The sequence below is a fragment of the Halichoerus grypus genome, chromosome 10 (assembly GCF_964656455.1).
Source record: "Halichoerus grypus chromosome 10, mHalGry1.hap1.1, whole genome shotgun sequence".
Taxonomy (NCBI): Eukaryota; Metazoa; Chordata; class Mammalia; order Carnivora; family Phocidae; genus Halichoerus; species Halichoerus grypus.
This window is the reverse complement of record NC_135721.1, coordinates 72697743-72711138: the sequence shown is the minus strand read 5'-3', so window position 1 is coordinate 72711138 and position 13396 is coordinate 72697743. Positions and strand designations below refer to the sequence as shown.

The 13396-nt window shown below is 36.6% G+C and overlaps 1 protein-coding gene across 2 annotated transcripts in view; it reads right to left on the bottom strand.

The window, feature by feature from the left end:
- Positions 1-13396, bottom strand: part of SRBD1 (S1 RNA binding domain 1) — a 207856-nt gene that overhangs the window by 142626 nt on the left and 51834 nt on the right. For both annotated transcript variants that reach the window (XM_078056613.1, XM_078056614.1), the window contains exons 11-14: positions 10399-10506; positions 6489-6646; positions 1607-1697; positions 748-855 (exon numbers count right to left, since the gene is read on the bottom strand). In XM_078056613.1, coding sequence (XP_077912739.1) covers positions 748-855; positions 1607-1697; positions 6489-6646; positions 10399-10506 — 465 coding nt within the window. The remainder of the gene's footprint in view (positions 1-747; positions 856-1606; positions 1698-6488; positions 6647-10398; positions 10507-13396) is intronic.

The window sequence follows — 13396 nt, the reverse complement described above, 5'->3', positions numbered from 1 at the left end:
ACTGTCTGCCTTTAGCTCAGGTCATGATCCCAGTGTCCTGGGATCAAGCCCCACGTTGGGCTCCCTGCTCAGCAAAGAGCCAGCTTCTCCCTCTCCTGCTCCCCCTACTTGTGCTCTCTGTCAAATAAATAAGTAAAATCTTAAAAAGGAAAAGAAAAGAAAAAGGTAAGCCTGGCTACCTGAGGTCTAAAGGGAAAGTAAGGAAACGAAGGTGAATGAAAGCAGAACTACTACAGATCTGGGGAAGGACTAGAGAAATGGGTCATGCTAAGCCAAAGCTATTCAGAAGTTAAGTGGATGCCTATATAAAATGAAAGCTTGCAATGAAGACACAAACAAGAAAGGAATATCAGAAGTGCTTTTAATTGGTAATATCCTTGGCTGTCAGTTCTGAAAACCAATTTATACGCATCAGAACTTTGGGAGAAAAAAGCTAAGTTATCCACAGTCCTATGTACTAGTTTGTAGTTAATTAGAGCCCTCACACAAGGTACAACCTAGAAAACCCCATGAACGCAAGTAAGTCCTATCTTGCTATTTCTGTGGGAGTCTTTAGGATACTGAAACTCAAATTTCTCTAGGAGACAGACACTTTACATTGTCCTACAAAGCGCTTGTGAACAGCAGAAGGTGTTTTGCAGGCAAAGAAGATGGATATTATAAAAAAAGAAGAGAGAATTCATCACAGAAGGAAGTGTAGAAGTTCCTTTGCTTCTCAAAGAAAACAAACATTCCTAATATCCTTACCAGTAAACAACATCCAGTGGTGCAAAGTAATTTTTCATTATCAGGTCAGCAAAGTAAGCTTCTGTTTCCCGGCAGGCAGTTCCATTTCCAATCACCACCGTGCTGCAGCTGCAAGGGATAAACAAGATGAGAAATGGAATGAGCTCAAGGCATGCTTCTAAATCAATCAGGAGAAAATGCACAGAATGCACAAATACTATCATACGATGATCTTATTCTCTCATATAGCCAAGCAACATCTCCACTATTTCACAATGGAGGCACAGACTTTTATAGAATAAAGGACAATGCCCCTGCATTTGGTATGGGAAGCAATGGAGAAATATTTTACTGTCATACAATCAAGAACAGTCAGCTTTCTTCCCATCTAGAAGGAACCAAATTTACACATAGATAAGAAACTCTGGAGCATTCTAGGCCATAATAAAGACATCATGACTGAATTATGTGATATGTTGCCAAATAATCTCTGAAGCTTCAAACTACTATCACATCCACTCCTCAGATCCATAAAAAAGAATGGAAGGAAGGAAGGGAGGGAAAGAGGGAGGAAGGGAAGGAGGGAGGCAGAGAGAGAGAGAGAGAGAGAGAGAGAGAAAGCCCAAATAAAAGAATTCAATGCTCACTTTTGCTCATATTACCACCTTTGTTTAGTGAAGGTGGCAGAGGAAGGGAGAAGCATCCCTCCGGAGTCTCCAAATGTAGAGTTCTCCAGCAATTTGCCCCAGCATTGTTTTACATGATTCCTTCTCTCTCACCAAGGCACTTCCCTTAATCCCTCCCTCCAAATTAGGAGCTTCAAAGGTATCTCTGATTGGCTGAGCCAGTGAAGTACTCAAAAGGTTACTTATGTTCATACTTGAAATTCAGCAAAAGCCTCTTTATTTTCTCTGCCTCTCGGAAGCCTTGTCCACAATGCAAGTAAACCACGTCAGTATGAAGTATCTGACCTTAGAGAAAATGAAAAGAATAAGCCAATTTTGTAAGAAATTACAAAACACAACACAAAGATGATATGCTTAAGTAATTTATACCAGAAAAGGGAACTGCTTTGTCTTTTAAAATGCAGGATGAATCATTCATATTCACTAAATCAGATTCTCCCAAAGCACTCTGAAATTTTGTTACTTCCAAAGTTATAAGGACACTACTTTGCTACTTATTATTAACAAAATCATATTAACCAGATTATATGCCATGACACCTAAAAGATAAATGTTTTTAATAGCACATAACATCAAGCTAACATTTACTGAATATGTACCAAATGCCAGGCAATGTTGTAATATGATTCTATTTCTTCTTTTGGGGTGTAGATATGTGAATGTAGATAGGTATAATTCTTAAGCTGCATATTTATGACTTGTGTGCTTCTCTATATATTATATTATATTATATTATATTATATTATATTATATTTCAGTGAAAAATATATTCAACATTTGAGGGTAAAGACCTCAAGAACAGAAATAATGAGCTAAGTGACCAACTTAGGAAGCTATGAAAAGAACAAGAGAATAATCTCAAAGAAAGTAGAAGGAAGGAAATTATGAAGTTAAAAGCAGAAATTAACGAAATAAAAAAACATATATATAATGGAGAGGACTGGTAAAGTTTAACGTTAAAAATCACTTAAGCAACTTCTTCCTAGAAACATCGCCAAAGGTAAGGGAAGCAAGGGCAAAAATTAACTATTGGGACTTCATCAAGATAAAAAGCTTTTGCAAAGCAAAGGAAACAGTCAACAAAACCAAAAGACAACCGACAGAATGGGAGAAGATATTTGCAAATGACATATCAGATAAAGGGCTAGTATCCAAAATCTATAAAGAACTTATCAAGCTCAACACCCAAAGAACAAATAATCCAATCAAGAAATGGGCAGAAGACATGAACAGACATTTTTCCAAAGACACCCAAACGGCCAACAGACACATGACAAAGTGCTCAACATCACTTGGCTTCAGGGAAATCCAAATCAAAACCTCAATGAGATACCACCTCATACCAGTCAGAATGGCTAAAATTAACAAGTCAGGAAATGACAGATGTTGGCGAGGATGCTGAGAAAGGGGAACCCTCCTACACTGTTGGTGGGAATGCAAGCTGGTGCAGCCACTCTGGAAAACAGTATGGAGGTTCCTCAAAAAGTTGAAAATAGAGCTACCGTACTACCCAGCAATTGCACTACTGGGTATTTACCCCAAAGATACAAATGTAGTGATCCGAAGGGGTACGTGCACCCCAATGTTTATAGCAGCAATGTCCACAATAACCAAACTATGGAAAGAGCCAAGATGTCCATCAACAGATGAATGGATAAAGCAAATGTGAATGGAATATTATGCAGCCATCAATAAAAATGAAATCTTGCCATTTGCAACGACGTGGATGGAACTAGAGGGTATTATGCTAAGCGAAATAAGTCAATCAGAGAAAGACATGTATCATATGATCTCACTGATATGAGGAATTCTTAATCTCAGGAAACAAACTGAGGGTTGCTGGAGTGGTGGGGGGTGGGAGGCATGGGGTGGCTGGGTGATAGACATTGGGGAGGGTATGTGCTATGGTGAGCGCTGTGAATTGTGTAAGACTGTTAAATCACAGACCTGTACCTCTGAAACAAATAATACATTATACATTAAAAAAAAAGAAGAAGAAGAAGAAGATAGTAGGAAGGGAAAAATGAAGGGGGGAAATCAGAGGGGGAGACAAACCATGAGAGACTATGGACTCTGAGAAACAAACTGGAGGGTTCTAGAGGGGAGGGGGGTGGGGGGATGGGTTAGCCTGGTGATGGGTATTAAAGAGGGCACGTATTGAATGGAGCACTGGGTATTATATGCAAACAATGAATCACGGAACACTACATCAAAAACTAATGATGTAATGTATGGTGATTAACATAACATAATAAAATAAAATTTTTTAAAAAATCACTTAAGAAAAACACATACTTTTAGCAATACCAATCAAGAAAAAGAAAGAAGACACAGATAAATAAAAAAAAGAAGATACAAATAAATCATATTAGAAATGAAAAGAGGATATTACTAGAGCTTCAGCACAGATTAAAAAGATATAAAGACTATTATAAACAACTTCATGTTAATTTAAATGTTGAAATGGATAAATTCTTGGAAATGTCTTACCAAAACAGAATGAAGATACAGACATATATATGTGGGAGTGCATACAGTATTTTTAAGAAGTCATCCTGCAAGCAATACAAATAATATATCCAAATACAAATACATATGGTATCTCAACAGATGCAGGAAAAAACATTGGCAAAGTAGTCTTCCCACTTACTGTAAAAATATATAGTATAATAAAAAGACAGAGCAACTAGGACAGCAAAACCAAAAATCCATGGCTATCTGTAACAAAGCATTCACAAAACTCAAAAGATGATCAAGTGGGAACAATGCAACTATCAAGACCTACATGCATTGGCATTTCTGTGGGAGCAAGAAGAGACAAGCAATGAAGTATCTCATGGACCAAAAAATATCAAAAGGTACTTCCCTGTAGTGTGGGAAAGACCTCTGCATACTACAATTTATAGGTCAGTAGAAAGACTGCCCACTGAGTTCAGGAAGGACTGGACAATTCTAATCTCTATGAACTCTTGAAACTAACAGGCAGAATATCCTTTTCAAGACAAAAACCCCAACTGAAGAGAAATTGTTGGGAATTATATCCCCACTGAACAAGATAAGGATAAAATGGGCAAAGGAAAAAGAAGTCCAGGTAAAAGAGAGAAAGTATCAGGAAAACAGATTCCAGAAAGTAGAAGACTATCTCTTTATTCATATAGATACTACAGTGCTTTCCCCCCCGACACCAATAATTTGGGGAAAAAAGAAGGGATAGTTCTAGAAATATACTGCTAGAAAACCTTTCCTGACCTGGTCTTCTATCCTAAAAGTTGGGGAAAATGAATTTTATGTAAACCTAAGCAACAGAAAAGGATCACAGTCAAATTCCATATAGAATGAGTATTTTTTAAAACAGTAAATTAAAAAAAAGACTAGTATGTCCTTACAGAAAGATGTGTCCACAAAACACAGAGAAAAATTGTAACCTAAAGAATGAGCTATAAAAAAAAATCATAGAAAATGAGAATAACATAAATCAGAATTAGAAAACCCCAGAAATAACATGAGAGAACTCAAAACTGAAGTAGACATGAAAAAGTTATTCCAGGAGTACCTGGGTGGCTCAGTCAGTTAAGCGTCTGCCTTCAGCCCAGGTCATGATCCCAGGGTCCTTGGATTGAGTCCCCTATCGGGCTCTCTGCTCTGCGAGGAGCCTGCTTCTCCCTCTCCCTCTGCCTCTCTCCCCTGCTTGTGCTCTCTCTCTTTCTCATGTTCTCTCTCTCTCTCTCTCAAATAAATAAATAAAATCATTTAAGAAAAAAGTTATTTCAGAAAGAAAAATCTAAACCAAAAGAAACACAAGAACAATAAATATAATAGTATATAATATATGTAATATATATGTAATACATAATAATATATAGTAATAGTGCATAATATAATAATATAAATGTAATAAGAGAGCTATAAGGTAAAAATAAGAAAAATATAAAAGCTCAAAAAAATTTAAAGTGAAGTTCATTATAGGACTGAAATCTATTTTTTATAAGTACCAAATGGAAATTCAAAAACTTGAAAACATAATAATTTAAATAAAGAACTCAATGGACAGCTTTAACTGCAGATCAGACACAGCAGAATAGAGGCTTAATTAACATAAAGACACAGTATAAAATAAAAGAATGAAAAACAGAAGAAAAAGGAAGTTGAAAGGTCTAATATACATGTAATTGGATTTCCAGAAAGAAATGCAAGAAGCTCTAAAAATCCCAAGGAGAATTCATGCTAAAAAAACCAAATGCACAACACACACACACACAACACACACACATACACACACACACACACACAGAGCTAAGCACATCATAAGAAAACCTCTGAAAACCAAGAGAGAAAATTTTAGCAGTCCGAGGAAAAAGACATCAAAAGAGCTCTTCAAAAGAGCAATAATAAGATTTTTGGTTGAGTTCTCATTCTCAACAAAAAGTGTAGTAGTCAAGAGGGGGATAAAAACAGAAACAAAAAATGAAATGACACCTTTAAAGTACTGGAAATAACTGCCAATCATGAATTCTATGCCCAACAAAAATATCCTTCAGAAAGGGGGGCAAATCAGAAACATTTTAGACAAAAACTAACACAATTTGTCACCAGCTGACCCCATATTAAATGTAACAGGTTAGAGGGTCAGGCAGAGAGAAAATGATCTCAAATGTAAACACAGAAATGCAGCAAGAAATGAAAAGCCATAGAAAGGGTAGATAGTAAATAAGGGGGAAAAATGGGCAAAACAATAAAAATGGTACTTAAAGTACACAGAGTTAAAATGCATCATATATAATACACTACAATAAACAGAAGTTAATGGGGGAATAGTAAAACTTGAGCCTGGTTAATCTTCAACATCTCCACAGTGACATAGGGAAGGGCATAAATGATAGTAATATGTTGAGATTTTTGATCAACAAATAAGACAAATATGAAGTTTGGTTTTCTGGCTTCCACATTGCTGTATGTGAGAAAACCATTTTCTAAGCCTTGAAAATTAACATTATTTCAAATCCTCACAATATGTATGATGTGAAACTTATGACCAACCAAACAACTTTTAATTGAAGAGCTGAAAGATGTCCTTACTGGTAGGAGAAATTATAGCCAATTTGCAACCATGTTTGTAACCAGGATCCACTCCCATCATGGTGCGCCCTGGAACAGGGCTTGTTAAAAGGAGCTGACGAAGGTTCCGTCCAAACATCATTACTGATTCCTTCTCTGCATCTGATGTTAGTTTGGCTCTTTAGAAACCAAAAAATAAAAGGAAAAAGAGAAAGAATTTAGTTTTTTATTCACCTAAAGTTTCTTCCTGAAAAAGAACAGAATTCATTCCATACACCTATTCCTCACAGGAATAATTATTATAACAAAATAAAGGAGAAAACACCATATATAAAATTATACTGAGCCTATTTTTGCTAATTGCAGTAATATATGAAACCATAAACAATTCTGAAGCAAATCTGAGTTTGTCATACCTACATTCTTTCTCTATCAACTCTTTATATACAAAATCTATATGTATAAATATCTGTGTATGCGAAAGAAACAGAGTATATAAAGACCTAGACATCATATAGGAAGTCAAGTTAAAGTTTATCAGCTGATTAAAAATACAAACACAAAATTAGTGATAAATTATCGAATCCTAAGTAGTCTCTTCCATCAGTACATAGTTTTTACACTTCACCTATACAAATCTCAATGTCATCTTCTCACTCTGTTCAGTTCCCCACATTTAGCCCCCACCTTGTCATTCTCACAGAGATGTGACATGACCAAGGATATTAGTTATCAGTCCAGAACCATGCTTCATGCACATAATTTCCCAGGTTTTCTCCAGAGAAGTTATTAAAAGTCTAATTTTAAAACTTTTTCTAGGATAAAAATATATGCCTATAATGAACTTAAAGGCATTTAGAAACTAAGTTTTAACACCATTCACTTTCTTTCTTTTTTTTTTTTAATATTTATTTATTTAAGTAATCACTACACACAACGTGGGGCTCGAAAACACGACCCAGAGATCAAGAGTCACACACTTTTCTGACTGAGCCAGTCAGGTGCCCCTTAACACCATTCATCTTCTTAACAAAAGCTCTTAACATATTATCTCCTGAAATTCTTATGAAATTTATAAGAAGACATAAAAAGTATGTCTTCTCCATTAGAACAGGTAAAGACATTCATGCCATGGCCACAAGAAAACTGCCAGTACAAAAACCATTCAAAGTACATTTCTTATCAGTGCTGAGGTAGAATTATCTACATATCTGAAGCTAACTAGTGTCTGCTTTTCTGTCGAGTCAATTTCTGAAGGCTTTCTCTCATCTTCTTTTCATTGTCATTCTCCCGCCTTCAGCTAAGCAACATGAAAAGTATCACGATAGGTATTTCTAAATCTTCACTTTTAACTTTATTTATAAAGCGAATGTTTGTTGTCAGTCTTATATAAAGTACCATGATCAGTGTAAGATACAAAGCTGAAAAAAACAAGATCCCTGCTCTGAATACGACTGTACAGTGCAAAAAACAGAAAATAATCAGATAAGTATAAACAATGGTAAGTGCTATGCTAATGAGAACATATGGGACGGACACCTAAACTGCAAAACTTTCTAAAACAGATGCCTTCTTAGGTGAATCAAGAAGAATAAGTATTAGAGTTAAGCAAACAAAGGCAGGGAGAATAGAGTGAAGGCACAGAGAAAATGTTGCAGGCAATGCCATACGTAAAGACTCATGACTCATTATAGAAAAAGCAAGTAATTTCATATGCTAAAGTAAAAAGAAATACCAAAACACAAGGCTGTAGAGCCAAGATGAAATCAGACCACAAAAGGCTATGCATGATCTTCTAAAGAGCTTGGATTTAATCCTAGAGACAAAGAAGAGCCACTGGAGAATTTTAAGTAGAAGAGCATGATATAACCAGATGGGAGTGTTAGGATGGCAATATGAAATGTGTAGTATGGCAAAACAAAGACAGGGATCATCTATGACCCTAGAGCAGTAATCCAGACAAGAAATTATCATATCCTGAACTAAAACAGTAACCACAGAGATCAAGAAGCGGCAAAATTCAAGGTATAATAAAGGAAGGGAAAACGGGCAGCACTTGGTAACTGACAATGTAGAACTGATGAAAGAGGTAGGTGTGAAAAACAACACAGGGATGAATCATCTTGATAGTTACAGAAATAAGAAATCCAAAGTAGACTGCATAGTATATAGTCAACTGAATCAAATGTCTGCAAAATAATATAGTCTGTATGATTGTTTTAAATACTCACACATGAATGGAGAAAAATCTGGTTAACAGTGATTATCTCTAGGAAGTAAAATTTTGTGGGTTTTTTTCCTCAGTGTTTTACTGATTCTTTCCATTTTTCTACATTAGGACAAATTTCTTTTTAATTAGAGAATTGAAGTAATTTTCTTTAAAGAAAATTCAATTGGGAGTTTTCTCCCTCAATTGCTGTTCGGGTAATTACAAGTATTTCTATCAAGAGACACATCTGCAGACAATGTCTGCAAACCAACTTACAGACTAAAATAAGATATATTTTTTTAACCACAGGCATTTTAGAGAAAGAAAAGAAAAGTGCTCTTGTTTGCTCACTGCTAAAAGAAGTCAGAGAAGGATTATACATTAAACAATCCCACACCAAATTGCTTACAGTAAATCTCAATGAAATCATCCCATAGGCAGTGAAGCTACTCAAGTCAAATGTATGCAAAAATGTCAAAAGCACTACTGGACATTATATGCAACATGAAAAACCAAGATAAAGAAAAACAAGAGGAAATGAAATTTTTAACAAGGTAACTTTCTCTTTTTCCTTATGAACAAAACCCCTTATTTTTAAATTTTATGCCCCAGCACTCAAAAGCAAGAGATGTAACCTCGCACAGACTTGAAATAGGATTCGAAAAGAAACAATATTGTTAAGGGACAACTGAGCTATGAAGGATGAATCAAGAGAATGAATGACTTTGATACAAAGAAGCTGGTCAAAAAAACTGTGTGTCTTTTTTAGTAGTACCCCCTCAGTCCCTGTTGTCAACACCTCCAAAGTCAATGGCCAAGTCCAGTAAAAGAAAAACAGGCAAACATTATAAAGGCTGCTATCAACTATAGTGAGCTTGAAGAGATGGCTAGAAATCTACAGTTTTCAAGCAACGCTTGCTGAAATCCATAAATAAGAGCGAATGAAGAAAGTCTAGAACACATAGGAAGGAATATATGAGGGAATGGCTGATTTGAAGATTGACTACAAAGACAAAGGCTAGAGATAAGCAGGAAAGAGGGTTTTTGCCTCCTCAAACGTCTTTCCATCTCTTCCCCTACAAAAACCCACAATCTGCACCTCAGCTCTTTTGCAGTTCTTCTTTGTAACTCTTAGTCCTTCCATGAGTTCATTTAGATGGTCACTTTAATCATCTCCTCTAATATGTGCTCATCACTGCTGATAATTATTCACCTAAATAACTCCCATTTAGAATTAAAAAGATGTATTAGCTTTCTCTCTTCATAGTAATAAATTCATAGAATAAATTCATCATGTGCCCCACTGAGCACATGATGAACTTCTTATGCTGTTTTTGGTTCTCTTACCTCCAAAAACTGTTTCCAACTAAATTCTCCATTAACTTCTTAGTTTATTATCCCAAGCTAAATCTCTCATCAATAAAACCATTTGTTTGTCTTGGCTGTCAAATTGCAAAACTGGTTTTGTAGGACTGGAAGGGGTACACATTAACTGGTCAAGATTTGAAAAGTACATTATAATTAAGACCTCTGTTTGGTGGTCTACGCATATGAATGCCTCTACAGATTGAAATCTACGCTTAACTATAATTGCTTTGTGATCCTGACTCAGTTCTCCGGATGGGTTAGTGGATCAACAAATACTTACTTCATGCTTTAATGGGTCTATTAGCATAAATAATAATAAACAGTACATAAAATTAAATAAGACAAGATACATACCTGAACTCTCTACAGAGGAGAGGATAAATAAGGCGTTTAAAAGAATCATCGAGTGAATTGTGTAAGATCTTCATTAACTCTGGCCTTGCAAAGCCACGTGGTCTCCACCTGCAAAAAAAAGCCTACACTAAAACCGATGTAGCAATAACAAGAGCATAAAAGGGTTCCTGGAAGAGGGGAGAGGAAGTGGAACAGAAAAGGGGGAAAAACTTTACTGAAGCCAAAGTAACATAATCTGTGAGGAAAGACTGTGATGTCTGGAAATTATTACTATGACATCTGGAGTTCTTATTTTTAAAAATCTGGTAACCACGGTCACATATAAAACTTAAGGGAGGAAAAACCTTTCTTATTCTGGGAAGAGTCTCCAGAGCATTATTAATAATGGTGAAAATCTTAAGATATAAGAAAGTCACCAGAAAATGACTAATACACTTCTATGAACTAAATTATATTCCCTAAAATTAGTATGTTGAAGCCCTAACCCCCAAAGAGATTGTACTTAGAGATGGGGCCTTTGGGAGATAATTAGGATTAGATGTATCATGAGGGTAGGGCCATCATGATGGGATTAATGCCCTTAGAAGAAAAGATTATCAGAGAGCCTGCCCTCTCTCTATCCCTCTCTCTCCCAGCCAGGTGAGGGCATAGAGAGAAGGCAGCAGTCTACAAGCCAAGAAGAGGGTTCTCACCAGGAACCAAATCAGCCTGTACCTTGATCTTGGACTTTACATCCTCCAGAACTAGGAGAAAATAAATTTCTGTTGTTTAAGCCACTCAGTCTATGGTATTTTGTTATGGCAGCAAAGCTAAGACAAACATGTATCCTTCTTTGCCCATTCCATTATCTCTTCCTGAGAGTTAAAGCAAACTGAGCAAAGGAGAAACTCTGTTTTAACCCTTGCCTCTTGCCATTCCTTAGTAGAACTCACTCTACTCCTCAGGCTGCAGTGCTCTACCACACAGTGCATCTGCATACATGCTGATGGATATAAATGTCAGAGAACTAAATGGTAGTGGGCACTGGATAAAAAACAGTAAGAGAAAAACACAAGCTAAAAAGGATAAATTCAGCCCAACCCCTTCCATGTTTCCATCCATCTACAGCATCTCTGCCTTTGCCCTTCAATGACTCTTGAGTAGAAACCATTAATAAAATATCTATTTTATAAGTCATAATAAAATAAACTATTAATATAGCCCAGGGACACTGTCATCTCTCTTACATCTCTCGGGTAGGAAATAAACTAAATTTCAGCGGACAAACCTTTAAGCATCCATAATGTGATACACCAACGGTTTCATAATAACAACTAATTGAATCCTTTCCATAGAATGTTATCATCTGAGTAGAATACAGTTTTGTTTTTTAATTTGAATGAAAGTGCTTTCAGGACATATATCCTTCCACTCAAATCCCTGTTACTCCCTATTGTCACCTTTACCTGAGGGCATGAGGGCTAGGGAGGAGTCGGAGATGAATTAGACACACATTATTAATATTACAATTAATACTATTGTTGTTACTGTTATTGCTGTTATTATTATTAATTTGGAGAGCCCAATGTCATGAAAGATGTCCCAGAAGAAACATTTGAGATGGGTTTTAAAAAAGGAATTGTGCTTTACCAAACAAGACCCAGAGAAAAAAGAAACCACAGCACATGTAAAAGCATAGAGGCGTGGAAGAACATGATGAGTCCTTTCAAGTAGATTAGTACTGCTAGAGTATGAATGTCAGGATCAGGTGGGCGGTAGATGGGGCTAGAAAATATGGCAGTGGCCAGATCATTAAAGGTCTTATACAGCATGCTATGGAGCTTGGCAAGTTAGGAGAGAACACAGTCCTGGGTCATGGGACAATATACTAGGAAGATAATCCTTAGAGGCAGGAAGGCCCCAATGGAGTGATTTTTTAAATATATGTATTGGATATCTGCTGGGGGTCATTCCCTTTAAGACCAAACTTAGGGGGCGCCTGGGTGGCTCAATCGTTAAGCGTCTGCCTTCGGCTCAGGTCATGATCTCAGGGTCCTGGGATCGAGCCCCGCATCAGGCTCCCGCTCAGCGGGGAGCCTGCTTCTCCCTCTCCCACTCCCCCTGCTTGTGTTCCCTCTCTCGCTGTGTCTCTCTGTGTCAAATAAAATCTTAAAAAAAAAAAAAAAGACCAAACCTAGGTTTCCCCATTGCTAGTAGGAAAAACACAGAAATCCTTAACATTGCTTACCCAATCCCTCTGTAAGCCTCAATAGTTTTCCAAAAACCTTATCTCTTGCCCCGACATCTACTCTGGGTTCCTTCTAAATAATTCCCTATATTGAAGCCAGAGTGATCTTAAAATGCAAACCGATCATGAGAATCATCTATTTAAACCCTTTATTGGCTTTTCATTTTCCTTAAGAATAAAATCCTTACCCTGTCTAGAAAATTAGGTATGATGTGGCCCATGCCTACAAGTCAATCCTCATTTCTTGTTGCTTCCTGTTCCTCTCCTTTTGTCTCTGACCTACATATACACACAACCCAGACTACATTAGGGTTCCCTGTTACAAGCTCATGAAACACTGCACTTCTCCTTTAGAACCTCAGCATACTCTTAACCATTTGCTCAGGGTCTTCTCCATTAAACTACATCGTCACCAAGGACAAAGAGCATATTTGTCTGGTTTATAGGTGAATCCCCAGCATCTAGCATATAACCTGAATAGATGAATACACGAGAGAGGTGGAAGGTGGAAGAAGTAGGGACAAAGAGAGTAAAACAAAAAAGAGGAGGAGGAAGAAGAAAAGATTTGAGTATCTCTAGTCATTCACATGTGTTTAAAAAACGAAAACAATTCCTTGAGAATGGTTCTTTGGTTTCCAGAGAAGTATTTTTGCTGGCTCTTGTTTCAGTTCTTTAGTTCCCATAGAAGAGTTTCTTCAATTATCTATATGAAGAGAAACTTCTAGAAAGTAACTGAAACTTATATCACTATACCATCTATACTATCTCTGT